Here is a 26,002-nt window from a genome sequence, read left to right on the forward strand (position 1 = left end):
AAGACAAAGCTGAACTATCTGTCACCTCCGCGCTGTCCGGACCGCACCTCGTCAAAGTAGATGATAACCTTGGTGTCGCCCTCCACCGTCTCCACGCGCTTCACGCTGCGGTACTTGTACAGGCCAGGGATCGACTGTTCGTCGACGGTGAAGCCGGACGGCAGCTCGATCTCCATGATGGCCATGTTGCTGGACTCCCCGTCGCCCTCCCAGCTGCCGGAAGGCGCCGGCCGGTCAGAGTCGCCTCATGGTGCAAACGGGGCAGGCAGTGCTGGTGACCCCACAGACTCATGGATGGCACAGCGCGACACCAGCCGTGTGTCGACGTCCGGCCCGGCGCGTGGCGCTCGCGAGCAGTTCACGGCTTGACCTCTGACCCTCTTGAGGCGTTCGTGACCCCTCTGACCCCCTGGAGGCGTCCGTCTGCGGATACTCGTCTCAAAGGACTGGCTCAATCGATGCATGATTTTCATTCAGCAGATGACGATGCTCCGGCTGATTATTTTTACGCAAGCTCCAGTGAAGAGGTCTCTCGATGCCCGCATCGCTCAGTCCCGTTCTCCGCAACCGCGCTGATAACTCTAGCGCCACCACGCCGACTCACCCCGTGCAGGCGCTGACTTTGATGTGCCGCGAGTTGCTGAGCGCGTCCAGCTTGGGGTCCAGGAAGAAGCTGGGGTCGGGGCCCGTGACCTCGACGTTGTAGCGGTGCGTGACCTGGACGACGGCCAGGCCGGAGCCCGTCGCGCTGATCTCGATGTCTTCCACGTTCGGCTCAGGTAACTGTGGTCAGTTCGGGACACATTACGTCACCCAATAGTCCTGGCCGTTTGGCTGGCGCTGAAACACGCTCACGAAGGTCTCCAATCGTGAAGGAAGTCAACACCGGTGGACGCAGTACGTGAACGCTTGGTACTTCACCATGCGCATGCGCATCACAGCCTGATTTACTCAGGGAGTTGCTTTAGCCGGGAGTTGCATGAGCATGGAGTTCCATGTTAACTCCATGCTCATACTCCACATGACCACTTCAATCTGCGTTCTCTGTAACCCGCCAGCCACGCGCGGACTCGCGCGCCCCTCCTCGCTCCTGAGCCGCTCGTGTCTGTGTCGTGCCTCCGCCAACCTGAACCCACCTCGTACTTCTGCGTGACCAGGGCGTTGGCCCGCGTCACGCGCATGTTCTTGCCGCGCGGGCCGAAGATGAAGCGGACGGAGACGTCCGTGTCCTCCGACTGAAGGACGTTCGCCGCCGCCGCCAGCGCCGCCATGCCCACCGCCGTGTCCTTACGACGACAGGGGGCCACGTTAGCACCGGGAGGAATCAGCGACAGAGAACGCGGGGTCTGAACGTGACCCGATCCGGCCGTGCGCGCGTGCCCCGAGGGCCGACTTCAGGTCACTCCCGCCACTCCATGTGTCGGGTGACTGAAGGCCTCGGTGATCGCGGGAGTCAGCGCCGCGCCCAGATCGTGACCGCATCGTCTACGTCTTCACTGTGGATACAGAAGTGGGTGACCCGAAAGGGCGACGCGCGGACGCTGAGTCGGTCTGCGCGCCCGGCTGGCCGGCGCCGACACTCACCTGCGTGCTCTGGAAGCCGCCCATGGCGTTGCGCCGCAGCATGAGCCAGCGGAGCACGGGCAGCGCCTCAGCTCGCCGGCCGCGCTCGATGTACGTCAGCAGCGCATATGACGTCATCTCGATGTCGAGTGGGCGGGGCTTGCCGTACCAGTAGGACGTGTTCTTCTCCGACTCCAGTGGCTTCTCCCACCAGCGCAGGTCGTCTGGCGGACACCCGAGAGGCGGTGACCGTCTCGTCTTGGCGACAAGGGGAACACGGAAACGGAGTTTGCATAGGTTCTCCTCGCGGGTACGCATAATGACAGGTTTACTTGCCTCCCTGCAAAATCGTACCCTTACGTAGAGGCATGGAGGCTCGACTTCACGGTGTGCCTCTCTTCCTGCCAAGGTGAAGGACAAGCGACGCTCTTATTCTTAAGTTGATTGCGTTGTAAAACCCAAAGGTCACCACAGGCACTCAGTTGACTAGCATGGCATTCTTAATCACTATCGATTAAACCGGCTGCAAAAGAATGAGCCCATTTACAATCCGCGGAAAATTATCCCGCATGTTCGCTCCACATGTTAGCAGTGTAGTCCGGCTTCAGCCGTGTCTCCCTGCTCTCCAGTGGCCGCTTGCCCATGCACTTGTCCTCCTCTCGTGCGAGCATTGGCCGCTGGCCCACGTACGTACCCTCCTCCCGCGCGAGCGCGTCGAGGCGGGCCAGCGCGCCGCGCGCGCCCGGGTGGTCAGCCTTGGCCAGCGCGTACGCCACCACCGCCAGCTCGTACGGATCCGTCGGGATGTTGCGCACCAGGTAGTCGATGGCGCTGTTGGTGTTCTGCGCGAACTGAGCGCCCTCCTCGGCCTCGAGGAACGCCAGCAGGGTGAAGGCGGTAAGCGGTACCCCGCGAGCTGCGCCGCCCTGCATCGGCTGGTGGCTGACCCGGCCCACCTGAGGGCGACCGAGGCACAGGTCAGGCGCGTCCCCGGCCGACGAGCTCGACCGAGGCTTCGGGCCCGTCACGTGTCAGGTTCATCGGGTTCGGGCGGGATGCAGATCAGACAAGCACCCGGCTAACTGCAGGTCCGCAGTGATCGCGGGGCTGGTCACACCCTCGGCACGCGGGCCCGCTGATGTCGCCGTGTTAACCGCGTGCCGGGATAGCGTCGTGAGGTTAGCCGGGTCAGCGAAGTCTCTCCCAGCTTACCGATGTCAAGCGGCGGCGCGAGTCACCACAGAAGCGATCACGCGGACAAAGGCCACTTGTCCGTCCCATCCCAAGTCAACCAGGGTCACGGGGTTTACCACACACCTGGTTCACCGAAGTCAGCCTGGGTCACAGGCTGACTTCAGCAGGCGCTACGCGGACAAACGCACACGTTCAACCCACCCAGGGTCAACAAGGGCCGAGTGGCTAGATTAGCGTATCATGAGTTAGCATGGCCATCAGAGTCGAGCAGCATGCAATACCCAGGTGTCTCTCAGAAACCGTGTGGTAACTGCTCACCCGAGGAAAGTGTTTTGAGTGGCTGTCAACTCAGACAGCTTGTTGAGGCAGCCGGTCAATATGTGACGCAACAGGTGACCTCACACCGTTGCAGAGACAGCAGACACGTCTGCGTGGGGCCCGCATGTCCATGGTTCAGTCATCTCCTGCGGGGTCGCACCGGGACCAGGGACTTACCTCGGGGAAGGAGCCGTTAGAGGCCTGGTTGTCGGCAAGGAACTTGAGTGCCAGCTTCATTACGTTGCTGTCGATGTCGATATACTCGCGCGCCTGGGCAAATGAGCGCACCACGAACGCCGTCAGCCTGGGGACGGAGGTGAAAGGTGACAGCTGTCGCGCGGCGGCAGGTCAGTAAAGCAGCGTCTGGCTGTCAGCCCTGCGTAGGCGCAGGCCGGATCGACACGCGTTGGTCGCATACTATGGTCGACACTTCCAGATGCTGACGGTCATCCAGAGGAACATTTGGTAAGCGGACTATAAACGATCTCGGTCCCATGTTATCAGCGATCTCTGTTCCTTGTCAACAGCGATCTTTGTCCCATATCACCGGCGATCACGGCCCCAAATCACCAGCGATTTTGGTCCCATATCATTGGCGATCTTGGTTCCATATCGTCAGCGATCTTGGTCCCATATCACCGGCGATCACGGCCCCACATCACCAGTGATCTTAGTTCTATATTACCGGCGATTACAGTCTCGTATCACACAACCGAAGGACGCGAGCTCTTTGTGGTTACGTCGCGAGGAGCTCAGAGGCAAGTACACGGAGCGCTGCCTTCATTCTCGAGGACATGAGGGACAGCCGCGCCAACTGATGGGGCGGTCCTCCGTCAGCCGGAAGGTAAACTCACTCAGTGTTGGAACGGTGCTCCGTCAGCCGGGAGGTAAACTCACGCAGTGTTGGAGCGGTGCTCCGTCAGCCGGGAGGCAAACTCACGCAGTGTTGGAGCGGTGCTCCGTCAGCCGGGAGGCAAACTCACTCAGTGCTGGAGCGGTGCTCCGTCAGCCACTCAGTGCTGGAGCGGTGCTCCGTCAGCCGGAAGGTAAACTCACTCAGTGCTGGAGCGGTGCTCCGTCGGCCGGGAGGCAAACTCACCAGGTGCTGCCGCTCTCGTCGCGGTCTCCGAACGCCGAGAAGCTGCCGTCGGAGCGCAGGTAGCTCAGCTCGCGCTGGTAGCCGGTGCGCATGTTGGCGACGGCGCGTGCCTGTAGGCCGGCTGTCACCTGACCCGACCCGGTCACGTAGTCGAGCGCCACGATGTTGGGCACGAAGCGCAGCATGTTCTGCTCGCCGCAGCCGTACGGTAGCTGGATCAGCCGCTCCAGGTTTCCCACGCTGCCGCCCAATATGTCGCCTGCAGGCAACGCTCAGGGTCAGGAGGTCATCACATAGGCCAGTGGTCAGGACGGCGTCATATCTGATTACGTGGCAACAAGGTCAGGGTCAGAAGAGTGGCTGCCGTACCATGTTCGCCGTCGTGCCGACGTTTCTGTCAATGGGAATTGGAAATCGCAGATGCTGGTGCGAGGCCCAGTTCAGCAATGCGTATCGGGGCACCGCAGGGCACTTTAAAGCCACTCTTTCCGTGCATCAGCGCATGCGTGATGCGCGTCGCACAAGCACAGGTAACACTGCTCATGTGCGGGGCCCTAGGCTCTTACCGACCACGGAGACCTCGACCGAGTTGGAGCCGTTGACAAAGCTGCGTGGCATCTTAATGGCCACGGAGCTGTTGAACTTGTTGGTGTCCCGGAGGTCCACCAGCATGGCCGTGTTGATGACCTGAGGCACGCCCTCCGGCTGCAGCCAGAAAGTCCCTCTTCGTTAGTCGATCTCGCAAGCTGCCTTAGCACACCAGTGAGACGCGACGCAGGGACACAGACGCTCACGCCAGAGGCCTTCAGTGGTCAGACTTGCTGTGCCCAATCCACCTACTACGCACGGGGCACTGCCCATAACGGGCCGCTGTCCAGTCCTACTCATGTGTAGCCACCCGCCATCCACTCGTGTGTTTGTCTTTAGCACTGGGGCCGGGAGCACTGCACGTGACGCATACGCCTCCTAAGTTATACGAGAGTTTCAGTAGCGTGTACAACTAAATGTGCTGTTTTGTACTGACTTCGAAAGTAGTGTAATAAAGCTAAGTGCGACTAAAAGAAGCACACGCAGTAACGTTGTGTGTTATTTTTTTAAGCATCTGTTCAAAACTCGTGAACGTCGTACCAAAAACTGGAACACTTATCGTAATTTTTCCTAAATCGGTGCCCAATCCAGCCCGTTACCTATGTCACGGGGATGCGCGTGGGTTCAACTAACCGGTGAAGTCCTCTAGGTTCCATTACATGGATGTGGGACATAACTAACGGTCATCGTGTGCCAAATAGCGGTCCTGACAAACGCTCCACGGGACTGGCGTGCATGTCTGCAGCGTTCAAATGTGGCCTCGGCGGACGCCGGCAGCACGGCTTCCCTGACCTTAACCAGGAGTTTCCGCTGTACCGCGTCCCCTGCGATGCTGGTCCGGGCCGAGACCTTGATGTCGAGATGGCCCAGGGCTTGGGGGATGACCATGAACGTCACGCTGGCACCTTCACCCTTCGGCACGACGACCTGCTTTTTCTTGAAGAGCTCTGGAGGTCCGGCTGGAAGTGGGGAACGAGGTTGAAGTGATGAATTGGTGGGATGGTGGCAGCTAAGTTCATGACTGTGTATGAAAAACCGATAAGTCGATGCATTGCTTAAAAGCATTTAGTAGCAGAGCGTGCGACATATACATGCATACGCCATACACACACGCACACGCGCACGCACGCACGCACGCACCCACGCACGCACGCACGCACGCACGCACGCACGCACACACACACACACACACACACACACACACACACACACACACACACACACACACACACACACACACACACACACACACACACACACACATATATATATATATATATATATATATATATATTATATATGCACACATTTAAACATATATACATCCGTCACAATACCCATTGATGTGTATGGCTTCCATAACACTTGAACACTCGTAGCGAGTCAAATAGCAGGCAGAGCCTGAGAATTGGCTCCTCTTTGAGCCCAAGGTATCAGCCTTTGGTGAAGACTCACCCTTCTTTTCCGACTCCACCTCGTTGACGTCCTCGTCAGAGAAGCTCGTGAACTGGAGGTCACCCTGGTGCTCCAACGTGACATCTGCCACCATGTTCCTGTCGTGGTAGTTGAAGACGACGCACTGGATGCCGACCACCTCGCCCCGCTTCACAGAGTACGGCAGGTTCAGCGACACGAAGAACGGCCGGAACACTTGCAGCTGCGCACACAGGTGCTGTGTTCGTAACGCATGCCATCACGCGGGGAACGTCGAACGTGGCTTTGGAGCTGTCCACATGCCCGATCATGACGCTTCCAAACGCCAGCGCTGGGAGGGTCGCACACTGAACATGTCGAGCGTACACCACAGGCGCCTTCCGCAGGTACCGCAGTCTGGCATCAGCACGCGCTGCGGCGATTCCACGGACCGTCATCTGCTCCCGAAAGCAAGAAGTCCAGATTAGCACGCGCTGATTGTTGTGACCGCGATGGAGTACGCGTCTGCCAGCGCATAGGGCGAGTTTGAGTTGCATGAGCTGCGTGACATCGGCGCTCCGAAGCGCGCCATACCGGCGCCCGAGGGGCCCGCCGGGCGGCGGAGTCCGCTGACCTTGGCCGGTTTCTCGCTGACGCCGAACCCGTACAGGTTGTCCACGGAGAAGGCGGAGATCATCCAGGAGGTGATGGTGTCGGGAGCGCGCTCCCTCAGTCGCGCCTCGCCCAGAGTGCTGGGTCAGGTGGCCGCCGTCAGTCCCAGCATGGGCGCTCCTCGTCCATGACACATGCACAAACACAGCGCGGGCCGCTCTCTGCTTCCAGGCGGCATTGGTGGCACGCATGCACGAAAGCTCCACCAAATGTTCGATGGGCTCAAGCTGAGACGACGTCAGGTATTGAATGCAGCTGCTTTGCTTCAATTAATAAACCAAACTGTTCATGGACAGAGAGCCTCACAAGTTCAGCTCTTTGAGTACTTTAAACGTCCCTGTAGTTAACTAAGTCTACGTTCATCATGCCAAAACAAGCTGAGCCGTAGACCAGTTAATTTACGACGGAAGCACGCACACAGTTACGGTACAGCAGAACAATGGTTATGTACCACGGCACCCATGCATCCCGGTAAGGCCGAAGCAAGCACGCGGACGAAGGCGTGGCAGAGAATTGGTGAACAGATTGTCGCAAGCAGACACATAACTGAGCGCGAAGGCAAATGACAGGCGACATGCAGCCATGGAGAACCGAACACGCATGCGTGGGACGGCACCAGCGCCGTGTGTCGCGAGGGATTCCGAAGTCTTGCGCTTGCGCATGGCGAACGTCCTTTCACCGCCATCTTCGGAAGCCCGTGGACGGCTCTTGGGCGGCGCAAGCCCGGCCGGCCGCTGGTACCCCAGCCCCCCTCTTCGCGGCCGGTCAGCATGGTCGGAGCCGGGCGTCCGAGCTCGGGGTCGACCGAGGCCGCTGCCGCCTGCCGCATGTCACGGCCGCTCTGAGCAGCGGTGTCGACCTCACGACTGTGGTGCCGCCGACGGCTGACCGGCGGTTACACATCTGTCCACCAGACCACGGACCCAGCTGGCACGGCGGAACATCGACAGGTTTTTGTTGCAATGTGTCGCAGGTGTGGTTATGAGACTCGCCGCGCCTCTGACTGCAATGCTCTGTGCATTCCTTCCCCGTCACATTAGCCATAGCCAAACGTATTCACATCCAGGAATGTTCCACAGCAGGCCATACGCCCAGGGCTGAGAACTCCGCGTCCACGATGCATTAGGTATAAACATTCCAATCACAAAGGTCGTTACGCCCTACACGTGCTTTGTTTCGCCACTTTACCACGTTGTTTCACACATAGGGTAACGCTGCTCACCACTTAATGCGCGGCCTGCCTGCTGAGACCTGCTTTTCATGGATCGGCTTACTGATTTAATCGAGCGTTTTGCATGGTTTCTTCTGCGATCATAGTCCTTGCGAAACTGATGTTATTCAGTGAAGAATTAGACGCCACCACATTTTTTAGCAATACCAGCTTAACGGACAATTTTTTGCCAGGAAATTTTAGCACTGCGCATGTCATGACACGACTGTACTGTGTCAATACGATTCCCTTACGGTAGACCAATTTGACGTCGTCAAAATTCAAAGAAGTGTGTTTTCTGGGGCATAAGCTGGAAGCCTTCCCTTAAACGAATCCATCTTGCCCATTCCATCCATGGGGTTGTGCTCACACTCCTGCCCACATTTCTATAGAACCCATTTTCTCGCCAACGAAGGGTCGAACCGAGACGAAATCAGCATAGTTTGACTGGGAAGAGAACGGGTAACCGCATCGGCAGAGGTGCAGATCGGTGTGTACGGCGGCGCGCGCGCGCTCGTGCAAGCCAAACGGATCCGACGGTTTTGGCCAAAATTTATCTCGGATCAGATAAGAATACCAGAATACCTTATCTACGCCGTCATGCACGTATACCTGGGCAGTGGATTGCACTGCACCGCCACTCTCAGGCCACCCTGTGTGCGTATTCGACCGATTGGTACAGCGCACAAAGCGCCTCATTTATCAGGAAACAATTCACAGGTACTTCTGTCGGCAACTTTTGACAGCCCTGTGGTTAAGCTACTGAAATTGTGGCTTTCTGCCATTCGGAAGTCATCGATCCTTCAAACTGGCGGAATGAAGAAGTGCCGTCAGTGACGTATGAACTGCAAACACGTGTGCAGCCGCGCCAGCAATGTGGCAGCCGTGCCAGCGATGAGTTATTCATTCCCAACAGATTACTTGAACGACATTTATGGCGAGCCAAGCTGCATATCCCGAAAATAACAAAATTGAATTACAAAAATTTGTAACTTTGTAATAAAAAAACAAAAAACAAATTAAAAAATTGCCCTTTTTCAATAAAGAAACGCAAGCAGTAACATTGTTTAGGATTTCTGGTATTGTCTTTCCAATATTTTGTCAACATCCACACACAGTATCGACTGGGCTAACGGAAGGTCAGCATCGTACCGCATACGCGATATCTTTATCGCTAGGACAACTACCAAAAGTGTTGTCCAGGGCAAAAGTTCAGGGCTTGGTGGCGAGATGACGGAGACCTCACGACCTCAAAGAATCACACAGTTAGGTCATGGGATGTGATTGATACAGAGTGTGTCATACTGTATCACACAGAGACTTTCTAAAAAGTTTGCCGACGCGCCAAAAACAATTTCCTAATATTAACGTAGAGCCGTTTGGCTACTACAGGTACGAATGTGGGCTGTACGTTTTTCTAAATCTGGATCCAAACAATACCAGCCCTACCAATTTATTTCGAAACAGCGGTGGTGCTGCTAAAAAGCTGTAACTGATACGTCCAGACAATTGTTCCCCGAGTATTGCATTGTAAAGCATGTCATCTTCCAGACTGGCCGTTTTACACAACAGGCTGGTCTTGACTGCTGCTCCCAGATGATCTGAGAAGCAAATCCGGATGAATGAAGCTCACCGGTGAACGTTGTTTGCGTGGCACCAACTAAAAGGAAACAGTAAGCTGTGTGATGAACCATGTTAATAGGGGGCTGGGCCTCGGTTGTGTGCTTATTTGTTTTAGTATTTCTAGTAGATATTTTAACTACTGCCGCGTGATGCCTTTGTAGAGCAGCGTGTTATTTCTGCCCCTTTAAAATGGCACGGGTGGGGCAAGCCCACCGCAGAAAACCACGGCCATGGCGAGTTCGCGTGGTAAAGTAGCGAAATTTGAACCCAGTCGGTTAGAACCTTCGGATTCTAAACTTAGTTAAGGGTCAGTAGAAGAGGGTCCAAGTTAAGACCGTGAGCCCGTGCTGTATATGTCTCGCCACGCATGCCCATACGCCGCCCTAGCCGCACTCTAGGCCGCGTGACCCCGGGCCGCTCCCGGAGCGCGGTTTACCCGAGTCTGGTGGCGTTGAATATCCACGTTCGCGGGGAGTACCCCTGAGGGCGGAAGGCGAAATCCTGCGGCGGCCGCGGCGCTGGCCGCGGCTCCCTCAGCGGGGGCCGGATAAGGGTTTTGCCGGGGGTGGTGATAAGAGGCACAGGCTGGTAGCCTGCAAGCAAAGCCGCACAATGAGCACTCGGCCGGCCGGCGAAGGCGAAGAGAGGGGGAGAGAGAGAGAGAGGGGAGGGGGCACGTCCGGCGGTTAATCACGACATGCGGCCGGTCCGTGAGTTCGGATAGGTCGGTTCGTGAGTTGCAGCCGCCGGTTCGCGAGCAGCGGCCGCTGGTTTGCGAGCAGAGGCCGCCGGTTCGCGAGCAGGGGCCGCTGGTTTGCGGGTCGGAGCCGCCGGTTCATGAGTTGGAGCCGTCTGTTTGCCGTCGCAGTCGCTGGACGGCGCGGCGGCAGTCCCTGCGGCCTCTACGCCATGCCATACGGCCCTCGTTAGCAGCCACACCTGGACGGGTTATGCTCTGCGCATGCGCGGCGACCGTCGGCGGCCCTTACCCCGCCGTCGGAATGTCCTTGAAGATCCACGTGTTGGGCGGGTCGCGCAGTACGTTGACCCTTCGGTGGTGGTAGAAGGGTGGCGGGATTGTGAAAAACGCGAAGGGCCCGGCCAGCGGCGGTCGCGCCTTGGGCTTGTACTCGATGGACGGTCCCCGGTCGGGCCTCAGCGCGGTGCTATCGTTGCGGTACACCAGGGGGCGGATTGGGCGCGAGTTGGGGCGCTTACCGACCTGCTCCTCGTCCTCGCCGTCGTCTACGGAGCGCGGTGTGGGAAGAGAGAGAGAAAGAGGCCGAGTTACGACCGGGCGATCTCCCGCCCGTCGTGGACAGTCGGCTCACGTGCCACTACGGAGACAGACCAACGACAAGAAGCGTCCAGAGTCCACCCGTTCGTGTCCCGTCTGTGAGTCACGTCGGGCTCGAGTCCGAGCCCTGACTCGCCCGTCAGCGGCACGAACCGAAGGAGCCGTGTCCCAGCGGCGGTGGCCGTCGAACGGCGGCTACCGCCGGGCAAGGATAGCGTGTTAGGAGGCGCGAGAGCGTGTTATACCCGGCTTGAGTGTCCGTCCAGAGCCACGTCTCCGGAAAGTTAGTTCGGAGCCGGACACCAGAGGCGCTGCGGTCGGCGGACGGGCCGCGGTAAGCCGCCAGGTATCTGGGCGGACCGCCCGCGGCGGCCGGCTCGTCCAGACCGCCAGACCTGTAGTAGGCTGCAGCAGAGGCGCCGCCGGTTAGTGGCTTCGGCGTTTCGGTACTGTCAGCAATGAGCGACGCTGAGCCCGGCTGTCTGTCAGACCCGTGTCAGGCTGTAAGCGGCGGCATACCGGGTGCGCGTTAGGCGGTTACGTGGAAAGCCCGCAACCAGGGGACGGACAGACGGCAGCTGCGCAAGCAAAGGGCCGTTCCCTAGGGGGTCGTGTCAGAAAGAGAACGGAAGGCACAAAACAAAGTCCGACAGTGGTGAGGAGACAGGAGGACGCCCCACTGGGCGACATGCTCTCGAGGTGTGTGTCCGCCCAGTCAGACCCCGATGCCGATCGGCCTGAGGCATGCGTCGTGGAGCGTCGCCGGCGGGTGCGGGGGTGCGCGCCGCGACCCGACACGTACCCGGCCGTCACGTTAGTCCACAGCCAGGTCTCGACAAAGTTGGAGCGGACGGCGGGTTCGCCGCCGGCCGGCGCGCCCGCCAAATGCACCGCACTCCTCTCGGCGGCCAGGGCCACCATGTCGTCGTCGTTTAACGTTCGATACAACACTGTGAGCCCGAGGCCGCGTCAGGTCAGGTCAGGTCAGCTCGGTCAGCACGCCGGCCACCCCCCCCCCCACGCACGCACGCACGCACGCACACACCCACGCACGCACGCACGCAAGCAAGCAAGCACGCACGCACGCACGCACGCACGCACCCACACACACATACATACATGCATACACATGTACGCACATACACGTCCCCCACGCACACAGGAGCAGCGATGGGCCAAACTTGGGAGCACACAACAGCAGAACTGCGACAAAGCAGACTCTGTGGCTGACCTTGACCTATGATCTATGCATTAAAAAGCCGCATTGCACCAAGAACTAGCAAGCAATTGTCACCAAGGTATGTCAATGTCATCATCATGAAAAATCATCAGAACACCTTCCGTTATAAGACATGATCGTAAGACGCGATGACAGTGCATTGCACGTGGATGCTTTGATCCATTAAATTCGTACTTACTCAGATGAAGGCTGTCATGTACGTAGGCGTTCGTCAGCATTACCACACCCGAGTCCTGCACAAACGAATAACGCCTCAAAAACAGTATCCAAGAAACATCTGGTATTGAAAACGGCCAGAATGTGTTAATATTTCCGCCCGATCATCAAGAGTTTGTGCCAAATTAAAAAGCAGCGCATGCTGTTGATCGTAGCAGGGTAGGTCAGAATCGCGCAATACACCCAGTGCGAAAAGTTCGTCACATCCGCGGTTTCCGACCGCGGGTGTGAAGCCCTACCTAGGTCCTGGGTCCTACCTAGGTCCCTCCCAGTCCCACATTTGGCACAGGTGCTGGTCGCCGATCGAGCGCGCCAGCGCGATCGTCCGTACCTCGAACACCTGGGTGGCCGTGGAGGTGCCGGGCCAGAAGAATAGCGACCGCTTCTGGCGTTCCAGGAAAGGCAGGCCGTCCGGCCGCCGGCCTGAGTCGTAGCTCTCCATTTCGGCGTACACGTCCGCTTGGCTGATGTCGTTGCCTGACCTGCGCGGCGGGAAGGTCAACCGGTCGGTGTGAGCGACGAAGCGTTAGGCCGTCGGCAGGTCAGCACGTCAGCAGATCAGCACGTCGGTTGATCAGCACGTCAGCATATTATCACGTCACAGATCAGCGCGCCAGCGGATCAATGCGTCAGAATCAGCGGATCAGCATGTCAGCAGACCAGCACGTCAGCAGATCAGCGCGTCAGCAGATCGGCGCGTCGGCAGATCAGCACGTCAGCGGATCAGCATGTCAGCACGTCAGCAGATCAGCATGTCAGCACGTCAGAAGATCAGCGCGTCAGCACGTCAGCACGTCTGACAGTCGGTGGGCGAGCACCGAGCACGCCAGTCTGATCACTGTCATCCAGACGTTGGCGTTAAGTGCTCCTCTCGCTAGTACTTAGGCTGGCGACAGCTATGATTGATGGAGAATGGCGCTATTTAAGCAAAAAAAATATATCACAAGCGCCTCGATGTGAAGATGGATGTGAAACGCTCCCGTGTTCGACTCCTGAAGGCTTTGGTCAAAATACCGCTGTCGCTAGATACTCACTTGAGAACCGTCACGAGAACCGTACAATACTCACTTGAGGACCGTCACGGCCTGGTCGACGCCCAGAACACACACGTAGGAGTCGGGGCGAGTTTTGATCTTGATATCCACATCCCGGCCGGGCTCAACTTTGGAAGAACCCAGCTCGATTTCCACCTGACCGAAAGAGTGGAGTGCATATCAAACCCACTCCTGTAAGTATGGCCATTTGGGACAGTTTTGACATTGCTTGATTTGTTTTGATATCGCTTGTAGCCCATTTGTTTATCCTGACGTCAAAAGCAGATGTCGAACAAGTGATTCCATCCCAGTAAAAATGTAACATGATGCGAATGTAGCAACGACAAGTATCCGGCAGCGAATTCGAGAGCAGCTAACCGTGTTCTGGAAGGTTCCCATCACGTCGAAGTCGAGGGCGTCGGCGACCACCTCGCCATCCGGCAGGATGTGGTAGACAACAACCCTGGTGCGGGGTACCATGTCCTTTCGCACCGTGAACCTGCCGCCACAACAGGGGAAATGAGGCTGTGCCATGGACAAGACACGGAATCTGGTTGTGCGCGATGACGCAACGCTGGCTTTTGACGACCTAAAACGGCGATGAATCGCGTGCGGATAATTTCTAAGAATACCAGCCAGTCTAACTTAGCTTGAGGCCATCCAACGTGACGCGCATGTACAGGAGTAATGCGACTTACATTGCGAACATTTTGAACCCAGCTAACATTCAAACGTGCGGGCATGCCTCTTCTACCCCCATGTTCTATCCGTCTCTACCATTGTTGAGCGCTGTATACCAGCGCTCATCTTGTGCAGTCATGATAACACTCTTGCTCTATTCCACAGCCCGCACGGGAGGTATTCAAACTGTAAGGCAAAAACTATTCCTCGCTATGATTCATCCTGCACACCCGCCCGAGCTAGAGCCCGGACCTAAGCCTGAGCCCGAACCCGAGCCCAAGCCGAGCCCAAGCCCGAGCCCGAGCCCGAGCCCGAGCCCGAGCCCGAGCCCGAGCCCGAGCCCGAGCCCGAGCCCGAGCCGCCACTCACCTGAACTGATGCGTCATGGCGCCCCCGGCGTTGAGTGTCTCAGCGAACTGGAGCTGGCCCAGGCCCAGCACTTCGTACACGTACTGGTACACGGGCACCGTCGAGTTGATGTGCACGACCACCTGCTGGCCGACGCGCGGCTCCTCGGTGTCCAGTACCGCCTGGATGTACGTGTTGGACGGCGACAGTGCGCGGTTCACAGTCGAGAACCACTGGTTTACGCCCTTGTACTCCGCCTGCGGGCACGGTCAGCGGAGGGCAGAGGTCAGCGTGGGTCAGACAGGGACCGCTCGTGACTGAGCGCGCTGATGGAATCTACAGCGCAACACTGGCCAGCGGCATGCCGCGCTAATGGGGTGAGGCATCACAAGAATATGACATTCTTACTTAGCATTTATGAATTAGTTCAATAGCATATATTGTTCATCTTAGCATTATCATTACATTTTATTTCTTACTTGTCCTTTCCACGCCAGCATGGTTAGGGAAGGTCCTAATTTATCAAATGACGGACAGATGCGTGAGGGTAAAAGGAAACGTATCTGTAATGCAATTTTGACCGACTGTTTTGATAGGCCTGGCAAGAAACGATGTATTTCGCCCACGTTGTCCTAGTTTGGTGTAATTCAGATTTGGTACGATATTAGGTCTTTGTCGAATAATTTTGGCCTAAAAAGGGACCATGCATTGGAGCGTAATGTTACATTATCAATCCAAAATACTTTGTCCGTAATATCAATATGGAAGAAGTTCAGAGCTTGATATCCCTATGCGATGTGCAACGGGTTGGGTGGATACCGATTTTGGAAGAATTTCGGGCATGAGTAGGGGCAAAACGCTTTAAAAATGTTGGGTGAATGATTCAATAAATGTTTAACCCCGCTATTACCTGCGACTCCTTTAGTTATAGTTATTTAGAACTAATGGATGGAAAATGCAAACGGGTGGATAACGGATGGATAGAGCTGCTAAGACATGGCGACCGGTTGGGTATGACCATGGCCCGGTAGGTAAGGGATGACAAGTGAAACAAATCTTGCCGATGAGCAAAGCTCTGTAGTCCTCACATTTCCGGCCGACATCCCAGAATAGCTTCGCTCGCTGGAGTGCTAGGCAGCCGGTCGGTTTACGAAGCCTCCAAACCCGTTTGCCTGTTTGAAGAGAAGCTGACCTCAATACCCAGGGCGTGGGTGACGTTGTCGGCGGGCGGGTAGAACGTCAGCTCGATCAGCCCGTTCGGTGGCACGTCGTACTCGGTGGCCGTGTAGTCCTCGTGGTTGTACGAGTAGCCGTACTTGACCTTGACCTTGTCGCGGCCGCCCCGCACCGGCACGTCGTCCTGGGTTGCCACTTTGAGCTGCGGGTCAGGACCACGTGACGGTTAGCTGTTGGGAGGAAAGGCAAGTTGCAATGTGTACGGTAACACAGCGCGTGACAAAGCATGTGCCCAGCGACGATGTGCGCAAATTAAGCCTTTGAATGGAATATTTAGGCCAGATCTTATCAGAATTCGAATGAATAGAATTAAAAAAATAAGTAAAATTAAATAAAACGCGTTGAGCTGGACGTGCCTTTACTCTTTTGTGACCGTCAAAATTTGCTGGAGGTATCAAATTGTTGGAACGAAAAGATTCGGGCCCGTTGCGTCGCACTGAGCATGTTGTCACATCCAACTAATCACCAAACGACAGCGGCGATCGACGGCCTGGTCGTTGGCCGTTAGTGTTGAAAATCCCTGGTTATACGCGATTCCGCTTTGCTTAGGTTGGCAGATAATAGATTGTACACATAGCATTTTCAAGCATAAAGCTTTAATGAAGTTATGAAAACGAATGTATCTTTGTGTGTTAATTATAGGCGTCTGAAATACTGAATATATATATACTGATACTGATACTGATATATACTGAATACTATATACTGATATATACTGAAACTCCTATACAGATATCGAACACTCCCTTTAACGTGTCGTCACCACCGTCCCAACGGCGATTTCGCGCGCTGCTTTTGCCGCACACCGGGAACGGCGCGCGCGGCTATGGTCTCGGGTCACTCACGAAGGCGGTGTACTTCAGGCCGGGCTTGAAGTTCTCTGCCGTCTTGACCAGCTGCAGCGTGTACTTGTGCCGATGCAGGGTGGTGGAGGCGGACGCGTTCTGTGCGCGGCCCGTCAGCTCCTCCGTCACGATCACGTCGAACACCAGCTCGCGCTCGTAGTCCTCCGTCAGTCTGCCGGCCGGCCAGCGCGCCCGGTTCAGAGTCGGCGCGCGCGCGGACACCCAGCGGTGGCTCGCTCAGAGCTGCGCTGTGTCGGCTTTGTAAAGAGCGTTAATTCACGGAACCTCACAATATTCGAAACATTGGGAGCTGATTTGAATAAAAATGTGTCATTAACAGCACAAATTACAAACTATTGCAAATTGGGCTCGTGCATTCAGTGCGACCGAAGAGCATCACAGCCAGCAGGACGGAATAACAAGAAACGGTGCAGTGAAAGTTAACCAATGAGGGATGTAGGTTAATATGTCTTCGCGCGCGGTGCCAGTCCGCTCGGTGACTGACCCCAGCTCGTCCTTGAGGTCAAAGGAGACATCAGCCTTGCCGTCGATGCTGGATGACTTGCGGACCGGGTCCTGGAAGATGGGCTGGATGTAGGAGGACTTGATCTCCGGGTGCGCCCGCACCATGACCTCCCCTCTGACCGGCTTCCCGTAAGTGTACCTGGAAAAGGCAGCGTCACAGTGCGTCAGCTCGTGTCGGATGCTGGGACCAGGTGTAACAAGGCTGCCGGCTGGAAACGTGGCATTAATCTGAGCCTGTGAGATGCAGACGCTGGGACCGGTGAATGCCGTGCCGTTCTCCACGGCAGGCGCACGTTGGAACCATGACTTCCGAATACCATCGCTACATTTATTACCAAAACAATCAAGACGCTTGAGTATTGTGACAGCAGCACCAGCGCCGCGCGTGAGCGTGTGAGCTGAACGCCGGCGGCTTACTTGGCGTGTACGGTGGCAGTGACTGTGGTGTCGGCGAATGTGGCGTACGGAGGCAGCTCCACCGTCACCTCGAAGCGCGGCAGCACGTACTCCGCCACCTCGAACAGCTTGCTCGTCGTCTGTCCCAGCACGTCGATCTGCGGTGGCGCCGGGGGTCAAAGCTCAGCTCAGCTCAGCTCAGACGTATGCGTCAAACACCGGTTGTGTCGGTTTCCCTGTGTCCAACAGCCCGGAGCATATGATCACCGGGACTTGGAAATGGTGGCTGCTTAGCATAGAGATGGGAGGGCCGTAGAAAGGCGTAGGGATTAAAAAAGCGGCGGGAGAAAGAGAAAGGAAGGTGGAGAGATGTAAGAGAGGTGGGAGTGAATAGAGTTATCATCTATGTACCCTCGCATGAGTACCCTCACAGCTACCCTCGCGTCCCAGTGTTACCGCTCGTACACGTGCGTCGCGTGCGGTTACCGGCACATCTCGCCGTTAGATACCGCGACAAAGTCGTTCACCGGGCGTCAGACGTGCCGCGCCGTGCACCCGGAAGTGACGTCACGAACCGTAACGGGCGTGACGTCGCAGGCGGCGGCGGCGGCGACTACGTACCGTGATGTTCCAGTCACCGAGCACCGGCTGGTCGGAGAGCTGAAGCGAGTTCGTGAACACGCCGTTGGTGGTGAACTGGCGGTCCCACTGCTGAATGCGGTTCCCCTTTCCGTCCTGGAAACACGGAGGAAGCCTCCTCTCACTACGATCCACACGTCGTCCAACAGCTTTCGGTGTGCACCGTTGTGGCGGATGTGATTGGATTTAATCTGGCGTACGAGCGGTATGGTAAGTGGGCCAATGCGCTCAGCATAAACGGCCCATCCAACAGGCCTGCACTTGTGACGCGGCCCCTGATGTCTGAAGGAATACTGCGGTGATGAAAGCTGAGGTGCGCAGATGCTGTGAGCGTCGGAAGTGGTCCGGATCAGTGTTTAATGACAGGGCTTAAAAAGTGAGACCCCGTTTCCCACAATCACCATGTCTGCTTCCAGAGAATGGTCTCATTTTCTCACGATCAGGCCATTCGATCGTTCGAGAAATCTGTCACTCCAGGAAAGGTCATTAGCACGCAGCATTTCTGGGCTCCAGACGAACAAGCGAGCGCGGAAAAATGCAGTTCATCGCGACATTGATGTCATCTTCTGTTTGCTGCAGAGATTTCAACGAGCCAGCCAGCCGCCGCGTCGCAAGACGTCGTCCACCGGAGCCCACCGGCGGCCCTGCGCGCCTTGTCTCGGCCCGGCCCCAGCCCTGCCCTGTCCCTGCCCCGGCTCTGCCCCGGCTCCGCCCGGCGCTGTCCTGGCCCTGCCCAGACACCGGCTCTGCCCCGGCCCGGCCAGGCCTCGGTCCTGCACTGACCGTGACCCAGGCGCTGACGCTGCCGGCGGTGTGTGGCCGCAGGCTGGGGTTGAGCACCACCGCCCGGAAGTTGACCAAGTCACCCGGCTTGTAGACGGCCTTGTCCGTCTGGATAAACACCGAGTACGACTTGTGGACGTAATCGAGCGCCGTCGTGTTCTGAAAGCTGAGGCCGCCCTGGCCGGCCGCCGTTATGTTGTACTGGCCCGGTCCCAGGTCGCCAATCTGCGGACGAGAATAACCTGTCACCTTTCGCGCACGGGAGTGAGAATGACCTGCCACCTGTCACGCACGGGAGTGAGAATGACCTGCCACCTGTCACGCACGGGAGTGAGAATGACCTGCCACCTGTCACGCACGGGAGTGAGAATGACCTGCCACCTGTCACGCACGGGAGTGAGAATGACCTGTCACCTGTTACGCACGGGAGCTAAGAGCTGCATGGGCCATCCGTCACGTCATGTAAACAATCCTAGCGAAGCTTTACGATTCAATTTTCACTTTCGTGTTGTAGCACTTTTCAGCTTCAGTAAGTTTAGCAGGCACCTGACATTGGCCAGGGACAAATAATTGGTGAGTGTATTCATTACGCATGGGCGCTGGGAACGCACAACATTTAAAATATTGTCATTCATCCCAGAGCTTCTCAAAGCCTCTAGGGAAAACTGCACACCAAGCTTCCGTAAAAGACGGTCATTGTCTCCGACACAACGCTGGCGTCCGGAAGTTTCCATGCTTTCGTCTCCCTCAGCGCTGGTGAGTCACCAGTGCTGCACCTATCTAGTTGAGAGACATGACAGTGGGTCAGAGCGTTGTCGGCCCCGGAGTTGGGAGTCAAGGGAGCTGAAGGCTCTCAGAACGAGGTGGCACAACGACATTCACAGTTATAAGCCGGCCGCCAGCCGCGGCTTCGGCGGCCGCTGAGTCTTGGATGTGGTGCAGTGGTGCTGTGGATGTCAGGACATGCAAATGCCTTTAAAGCACGCTGGTGTGAGAGCTTGTCCATATGTTTGCTTCCCTTTGATGCTTTTAATTCGACCTGACAATGATGAGTGTCTTGTTGGCAGAGATACTGAATACTATTAATTTTTCCGCTCAAGCAAAAGCAGACAGTTTAACAAAGCCTACAGTTCAGCTTGACATGAAAGCATATGTCTGACATTGCTCAATACGCATTATTGTGGCTTTCCTCTCCGTAAGTTGCCTCATTCCTTTTTATCACACACCATACTGCTGTGAAGCTACCGAGCGGAAACATTCATGATGGGATTGCAGGCAACAGAGTTCCCACCACGACACATTTTGGAAAAGCGGGGAAGCGGTGAAAGCGGCGCGGCGAATGCGATGGTCACCAGCCCGAGTCACACTGGTTTGTACTCACATTGAACTGCAGGATGGACGTGAAGCCCGGCTGGACGACGATGTCCTTGCTCTTGAGCTCGTTGCCGCCCGCGTCAGGCCGTCCGCCGACCTGAACGGTGACCTTGGTCGGCTTGTTGGTTTCCAGGATGGTGATGGCCACATTGTACGGCAGGTTCGGTCGCAGCACCTTCGGCGCCACGATCGTGTACGTCCTGTACGGACATGGCGCTGGTTAGAGACGGACGGTGGGAATAAAGGGAGCTGAAGGCTCTCAGAACGAGGTGGCACAACGACATTCACAGTCATAAGCCGACCGTCAGCGCGCGAAGAGCGCTGGCGGCAGCTGAAGAGCCAGCTTCGGCGGCTGAAGAGCCTATGTTCTTAGCATGGTCCCTAGGTAAAACGCCAGACGACGCGCTCCCTTGGAAAGTTATTCTGCTATCACATAAGCCCTGCACACATCAAACCAGTCTAAAATTCATTCAAAATCCGGCAGAAAGATCCATAACAACCGGACATGGCACACGCACTTCGTTGCTCACAAGAAAGATCAGGCATCATTGATCAGTCTGTGTGACATGCGTGACATGTTTGGCTCAGTGACGTCACCCTGCCTTTCCCCGGCATACTTCGCCCGCCCCCGCCCTGCCTGGATCCAGACACCCGTGACTCCCCGTTTTGCGCTGCAGACCGCTGTCAATGCCAGTGTCAGTGTCAGCTGCAGACCCCTGCCAGTGCCAGTCGCCTGGCTCAACTCCCCGGCCACCGTGTTCGTCGCCTTCCCGCTCTTGGGCTAACTGAGAAGTTGAGTTCCGGATGGAATGATGGAGTGACAACAAAACACGCTGCACAAAAGACGGAACGTCGTTTTGCACAGTTCTTTCATTTCAAATCCATGTAACGTTTGCAACTCAACTTTCGCAACTAGTGTTACATGACAGCGGCAGACTGCAGCGTTCTACGCGAAATTCTTTCTTTTGTGACCATAATAATCGACCAGTACGGACGGCGACAGACACTGGTCGAAACGATCCATGTTCACTCGATGACACAGTCTGCTTCGCCGGTGTCTCGCCAGCTGTTGGCGGCGCCGATCGGGCCAGCCGGTCCGCCTCCCGTGACCAAACACGGCCGCCGGCCCCGTGTGCGGACCGGGGCTGCCCGGGTCCGCGGCCACCGGGCGGCGCCGGCACGCCAGCTGATTCCGCCGGCGATAGCAGCACCATACCAGGCCTCACGTGACACGCAAACGCCCCGTGACCCGGCCGCGCTACGTGGCGGTCGAGTCAGGTCTCTGCAGCGGAAAAAGCTGATCTTCGGCGTGCACCGGTGGCAGGGTTTGTACGCTCCGGCCGCAGAGCAGGTCATTCAGTGCGGAGGCGGCCTTCAGGACAGGGTGGACTTGAAGTCAGAGGTAAGTGTTTCGGAGTAAAGAGCGAGCAGTACCGCACGCTATCGGCTATTGCGAGCAAAACTTCGGCCATGCAACGTGGGGCAGAGACCGCCCAACACCGTTTTGGCCCAGCGGAGATAGCGATCACGACTAGTGGTGTAGCCGAGGAAGACTTCTGGGCCTTGTCGCCTCCGCCCCCCCCCCCCCTCTCCCCCGTGGAGATAGTGGAGAGTCCTTAGATCCGAAGACCACAGTACTTTTTGCGAGTTTCGGACGCCTGTGGAACTTCTAAAACATAGGAACGAGCCCCGGACATTGAAATGGGACTTCGCGCCAAATTAACATACGGGACCCTCAGTTTTAAAGAAAGCCGCCCTGGTCTGTAAGGATCCACCACCCCCGATTAACCGTTTAGTCCCCCTTCTGGCCGCCATCCTAGTTACGCCTCTGATCGTGACTGGATTTTTCCTCTCCTGGACACCACCCTGGCTACGCCTCTGATCGTGACTGCGGCGTGGGCCCGCCTCGGAGATCGCGGCCAGCCGCCAGACGGACGGAACGCAGTCAGCTGGCGACAGGTGGGCGGCAGACAGCTTCGCATGCTTTCTCCGGACTGGCCTGGATAGGCGGCAGATATCCAACAGCTGACAACAGCTGACCGGCTCGCTTCGGGATCCTCGTGTATGAAGATTACGAGCCGCTCGAGCTTCATGCTCCGCTTTCAGGATGATGCGTTTGGCGGCCGGGTGGCGGGCGTGTCGCCGCCAGGCCGCGCCCGAATAGCGGCGTCTCTCGGCGATAGGACCGCACGCAGCGCGTGCGGATGATGAGCGAGCTTACGAACACTGAACGTCGCTGTGCGCCGCCGTGCGTGTCGAAATATGTCGCTTCCTGTGTCACGTGACGGCCGGTGACGGCCACACCAGTCCCGGAATTCCCTGGGTGGTGCAGACGGCGAGAAGTGGCGCAGCTGGTGCGGTGACGTCACCACTTCCGGCGCGCGAGCCGGCCCGACGAGCCGGCTGCCGGGCCGGCTTTGGAACGCTGTTTGTGCCCACAGCGTTGTAAAACCCTGTGCACAGCAGACAACCACCTGGTTGGGCACTGATCTGGGTCCCGCGAGTCCATGACCGAAAGGAAGCGAGAAGCAAGCAAAGGTGTTTAAGCAATCAAAAATACATTTACGCAAGTCGGGTGAAAAAATTGCGATTGAGAAGAATTGTTTCAAAATAGCCAATTGCCTAATGAAAGGCGACGCTCTAAGATCACTGCGGCAGCCCGTAGCGTGTAACGCAGAGGTATCACCAACGCAGTCAGTGATTTGCACAGACGGCACTGAGGGCGTTGACAATGGGCCTCCTCTAGGGGTAAGGCACGATGGGGACTATTGGGCACATGTGAAGCGGGACACCCGTAATGAGCTTCGTTGTTGAAAGAATATTTTATGTCCAGTTGTCAAGACGCATCAAATGAAGGGGCTCCTTTGTGCTCGGGTCCTCTTTGAGCCATCAAAGGCCATGAAATCCTCATTTTGAGGCCATCAGATATTCTGGCCATCAAATATTCTGGCCATCAAATATTCTGATGAAATATGTAGTTCCTTTGCCAATGGAAGCCGTCTGGTCCACTTTATCCAAAAGGGTACTTAAGGTTCGACACTGATAAACTGTCTCGCTAAAGCGTATCATTTCTTTTCTGTGCTAAATAGCCATTTGGTTCAATCAACCGAGATTCCACAACTTGTTTAAATGAGCCATGATGAGGAAATGACAAACAAATGATTTTGTCAACTCTTTGGTAACTTAATTGGCTGCCAAGCCCCATGGATGTTAAGCTTTCCTCCCGCATTACGACCTTACGAGCTCCATACTTCAAACTTCGTATCATGTTCGTGACCCCAGTCTCCCAGCTTAGCTGAGGAAGCGGTTCTGGGACCGCGAGCAGTTTCATTAGTAACTCATCTCAAAATGTGTTTGCAAAATAAGCTACACCCGAGTCATCTGTACATCACATGACAACCAAACTTCCTGTTGCGATGGCCGGCGTGAGGTGAGCTCAGGCTCGAAAAAGGCAAACAGGCACTAGGCTTGACGTCGTGCGACGGTCGGATGCACGCTCCAGGAGTCCGGCCGCACTGCGCAAAAAGTGGTCGTTCCAGTGACGGCCCAGCTGGCGTCAGGGCGGGGGTTCGCGACACGTGACGCCGCAACCGCCGGCTCAGCACTCGTGACGCACGACGCTCGGCGGCCGGGGAGTGCCGGCACGCGCCGCCAGTCCAGCCTGAGCCAGGCGGCGGCGTGCGTCATCGACCGCCTCGCGCTTCGGCACGGGCCGCGCGGGCTGCTACGGCCCGTGCGGGTATTAGAACAGGACTCCATGGCCGGTGCATGCAACAGAGCAGGGCCCTTCGGCTGATGTGGGCATCAGGGCAGGGCTCTATTGCCGGTGCATGTATCAGGGCAGGGCTCCACGGGCGGTGCAGGTATCAGGGCAGGGCTCTACGGGCGGTGCAGGTATCTGAGCAGTGCTCAACGAGTGGTGCAGCAGCCGGCTAACTGAGCGGCATCGGTGCAAGATGAGCGGGCTGAAATTTGGTCCGCCTGCAGATCATCCGACAGGCGAATAAGGAGCGGGCACAGCCGAGCACAAGCACGGCCGAGCGCTTTCAAGAGAGAGTGCTACCAGGAGGTCTGGTGATCAGGCTTGATGCCATCCTAATGATGAGCGTCTGTAGCGAAAAAGGGCGCGGTGAGAGGGCAGGCTCGAGGCTTCAGCCAATCCCCGCCTGTAGAAATAGCAGCAGTCCTTAAGTGCTACGTAGTAGCAAGTAACCTTTTTATCAAAACGCGCTCATGTTCCCACCTCACAATTGGCATACTCCGCATTTCGGCCCTAATAAAATGCATATATGTATATTTTACCAGATGCTTCGCTCTATTCTTAATCCATCGCCTTCTCATGTTTCCAATGAGCAGTCATGCTAAGGCTGCGATATGCAAATGATCCATCCATTATGCGACAATCTGTGTCACGGGACTGCTAGAGTTACACGAGGAAATGACGTCACTGGTAAGGCGGCGATCAGTGACGAAGGCGTCTTTTCGCAGGGGGATGAGTTCATCGTGACGTGGCACGCTTTCCGCCACACATGCATGGGATGACTCATCCTGAATCGTAGAGATCAGGTTCTGGAGCTGGGACACGGGGCTGTGTTAAAAAAGCCTGTTCGGGCCTCCAGTCTTGTGTCGATCAAACTGAAGTAGCCAGATGCCACCGCTCCCCGTGTTGACACCGTTTTTGTTTAGATAGATCGGATGTTTGCTGAGCATAGTGCTCGTGATTGGGAGGGCTACCTGTCAGATTTTTTCAGATTGGGAGGACTGTGCTTGATTGGGTGGGCTACCTATCAGATTTGTCAAATTGGGAGGGCTGTGCTTCAAGTTCAAAAATAGACACAAAAGCTTGGTCCCGGTAACGGCGTTGGGGACCAAGTGCTGACTGAATTAATGGCCGCAGATGTCTATCATGTGCTTAAATCAGAATGGATTCATGCCTAGCACAGCTCTCCGTGTCCACAACAATATTTGAAGCTAACGTGAAAGGTTATAGCGTATTAATCGATCAACACGACTTTTGCTTACATCAATGTTTCAACTACGCACGGAGCTACTGTCTACCACGCTCATCTGAACGGCTCTTAACACAGTCATTTAAGGGCAAATGTTCCACAAGAATTCCATAATCTTAACCCCGCTGGAAGGCTCAGCAAGGAGCTAGCCTCTGTGGAGCCCCTTAAGCCGTTCCCCTTAAGTCTTCCTATGAAATGCTGTGGTGATGCCGACCCTGACATTTCGCTGCAGTCTGTCCCTCGACCTTGCAGTATGCAGATGCAGTGGCTGTTGTCGATGCAGCGGATGCTCCAGCCAGCCAGCTGCTGTCCATACGCGTACCCACTGGTAGCACAGACCGCCAATGAATCCTCACTCAAACAGATATGAATGGCAGGGGTGTAGCTCCGCAAAGCAAGTTGGAGGGCTGAGCAGTTGAAGATTACAAACCTACCCCCACATACACCAAAAAGCGGGGTTATCTCGGGATTTGACCGACTTCCCTGCCAAAATTTGGAGATGAATAGAGCCCAAGCTTGGGGGACTCAAGAGTCTCCAAACTGAAGAGGAACACGTCTGGAAGACGGTGTGGTAGAAGATGGCGCTGCCTTCCGAGAGAATGTTGTGATGAATTCCGCCGCCTTTTGGGGTTGGTGCGATTAAGTCTGTGTCGCTCAGTGTTTTGGTTGTTTTCACCATCATACATGTCCGTTAGACGC

At 56.3% G+C, this 26,002-nt stretch overlaps 1 protein-coding gene across 1 annotated transcript in view; it reads right to left on the reverse strand.

The window, feature by feature from the left end:
- Nucleotides 1-26,002, reverse strand: part of LOC119110191 (CD109 antigen) — a 37,336-nt gene that overhangs the window by 1,685 nt on the left and 9,649 nt on the right. The window contains exons 3-26 of the mRNA XM_037233928.1: nt 20,302-20,494; nt 18,921-19,145; nt 18,120-18,233; nt 17,520-17,656; nt 17,083-17,241; nt 16,578-16,749; nt 15,689-15,874; nt 14,518-14,753; nt 13,846-13,966; nt 13,502-13,623; nt 12,765-12,915; nt 12,396-12,450; nt 10,670-10,925; nt 6,810-6,927; nt 6,218-6,419; nt 5,555-5,721; nt 4,741-4,879; nt 4,175-4,433; nt 3,253-3,379; nt 2,258-2,519; nt 1,585-1,787; nt 1,137-1,286; nt 605-783; nt 48-213 (exon numbers count right to left, since the gene is read on the reverse strand). Of these exons, the coding sequence (XP_037089823.1) occupies nt 48-213; nt 605-783; nt 1,137-1,286; nt 1,585-1,787; nt 2,258-2,519; nt 3,253-3,379; nt 4,175-4,433; nt 4,741-4,879; nt 5,555-5,721; nt 6,218-6,419; nt 6,810-6,927; nt 10,670-10,925; nt 12,396-12,450; nt 12,765-12,915; nt 13,502-13,623; nt 13,846-13,966; nt 14,518-14,753; nt 15,689-15,874; nt 16,578-16,749; nt 17,083-17,241; nt 17,520-17,656; nt 18,120-18,233; nt 18,921-19,145; nt 20,302-20,494 (4,099 nt within the window). The remainder of the gene's footprint in view (nt 1-47; nt 214-604; nt 784-1,136; nt 1,287-1,584; nt 1,788-2,257; nt 2,520-3,252; nt 3,380-4,174; nt 4,434-4,740; nt 4,880-5,554; nt 5,722-6,217; nt 6,420-6,809; nt 6,928-10,669; nt 10,926-12,395; nt 12,451-12,764; nt 12,916-13,501; nt 13,624-13,845; nt 13,967-14,517; nt 14,754-15,688; nt 15,875-16,577; nt 16,750-17,082; nt 17,242-17,519; nt 17,657-18,119; nt 18,234-18,920; nt 19,146-20,301; nt 20,495-26,002) is intronic.

Source organism: Pollicipes pollicipes, unplaced genomic scaffold (genome assembly GCF_011947565.3).
Source record: "Pollicipes pollicipes isolate AB1234 unplaced genomic scaffold, Ppol_2.1 Scaffold_7231;HRSCAF=8579_pilon_pilon_pilon, whole genome shotgun sequence".
Taxonomy (NCBI): Eukaryota; Metazoa; Arthropoda; class Thecostraca; order Pollicipedomorpha; family Pollicipedidae; genus Pollicipes; species Pollicipes pollicipes.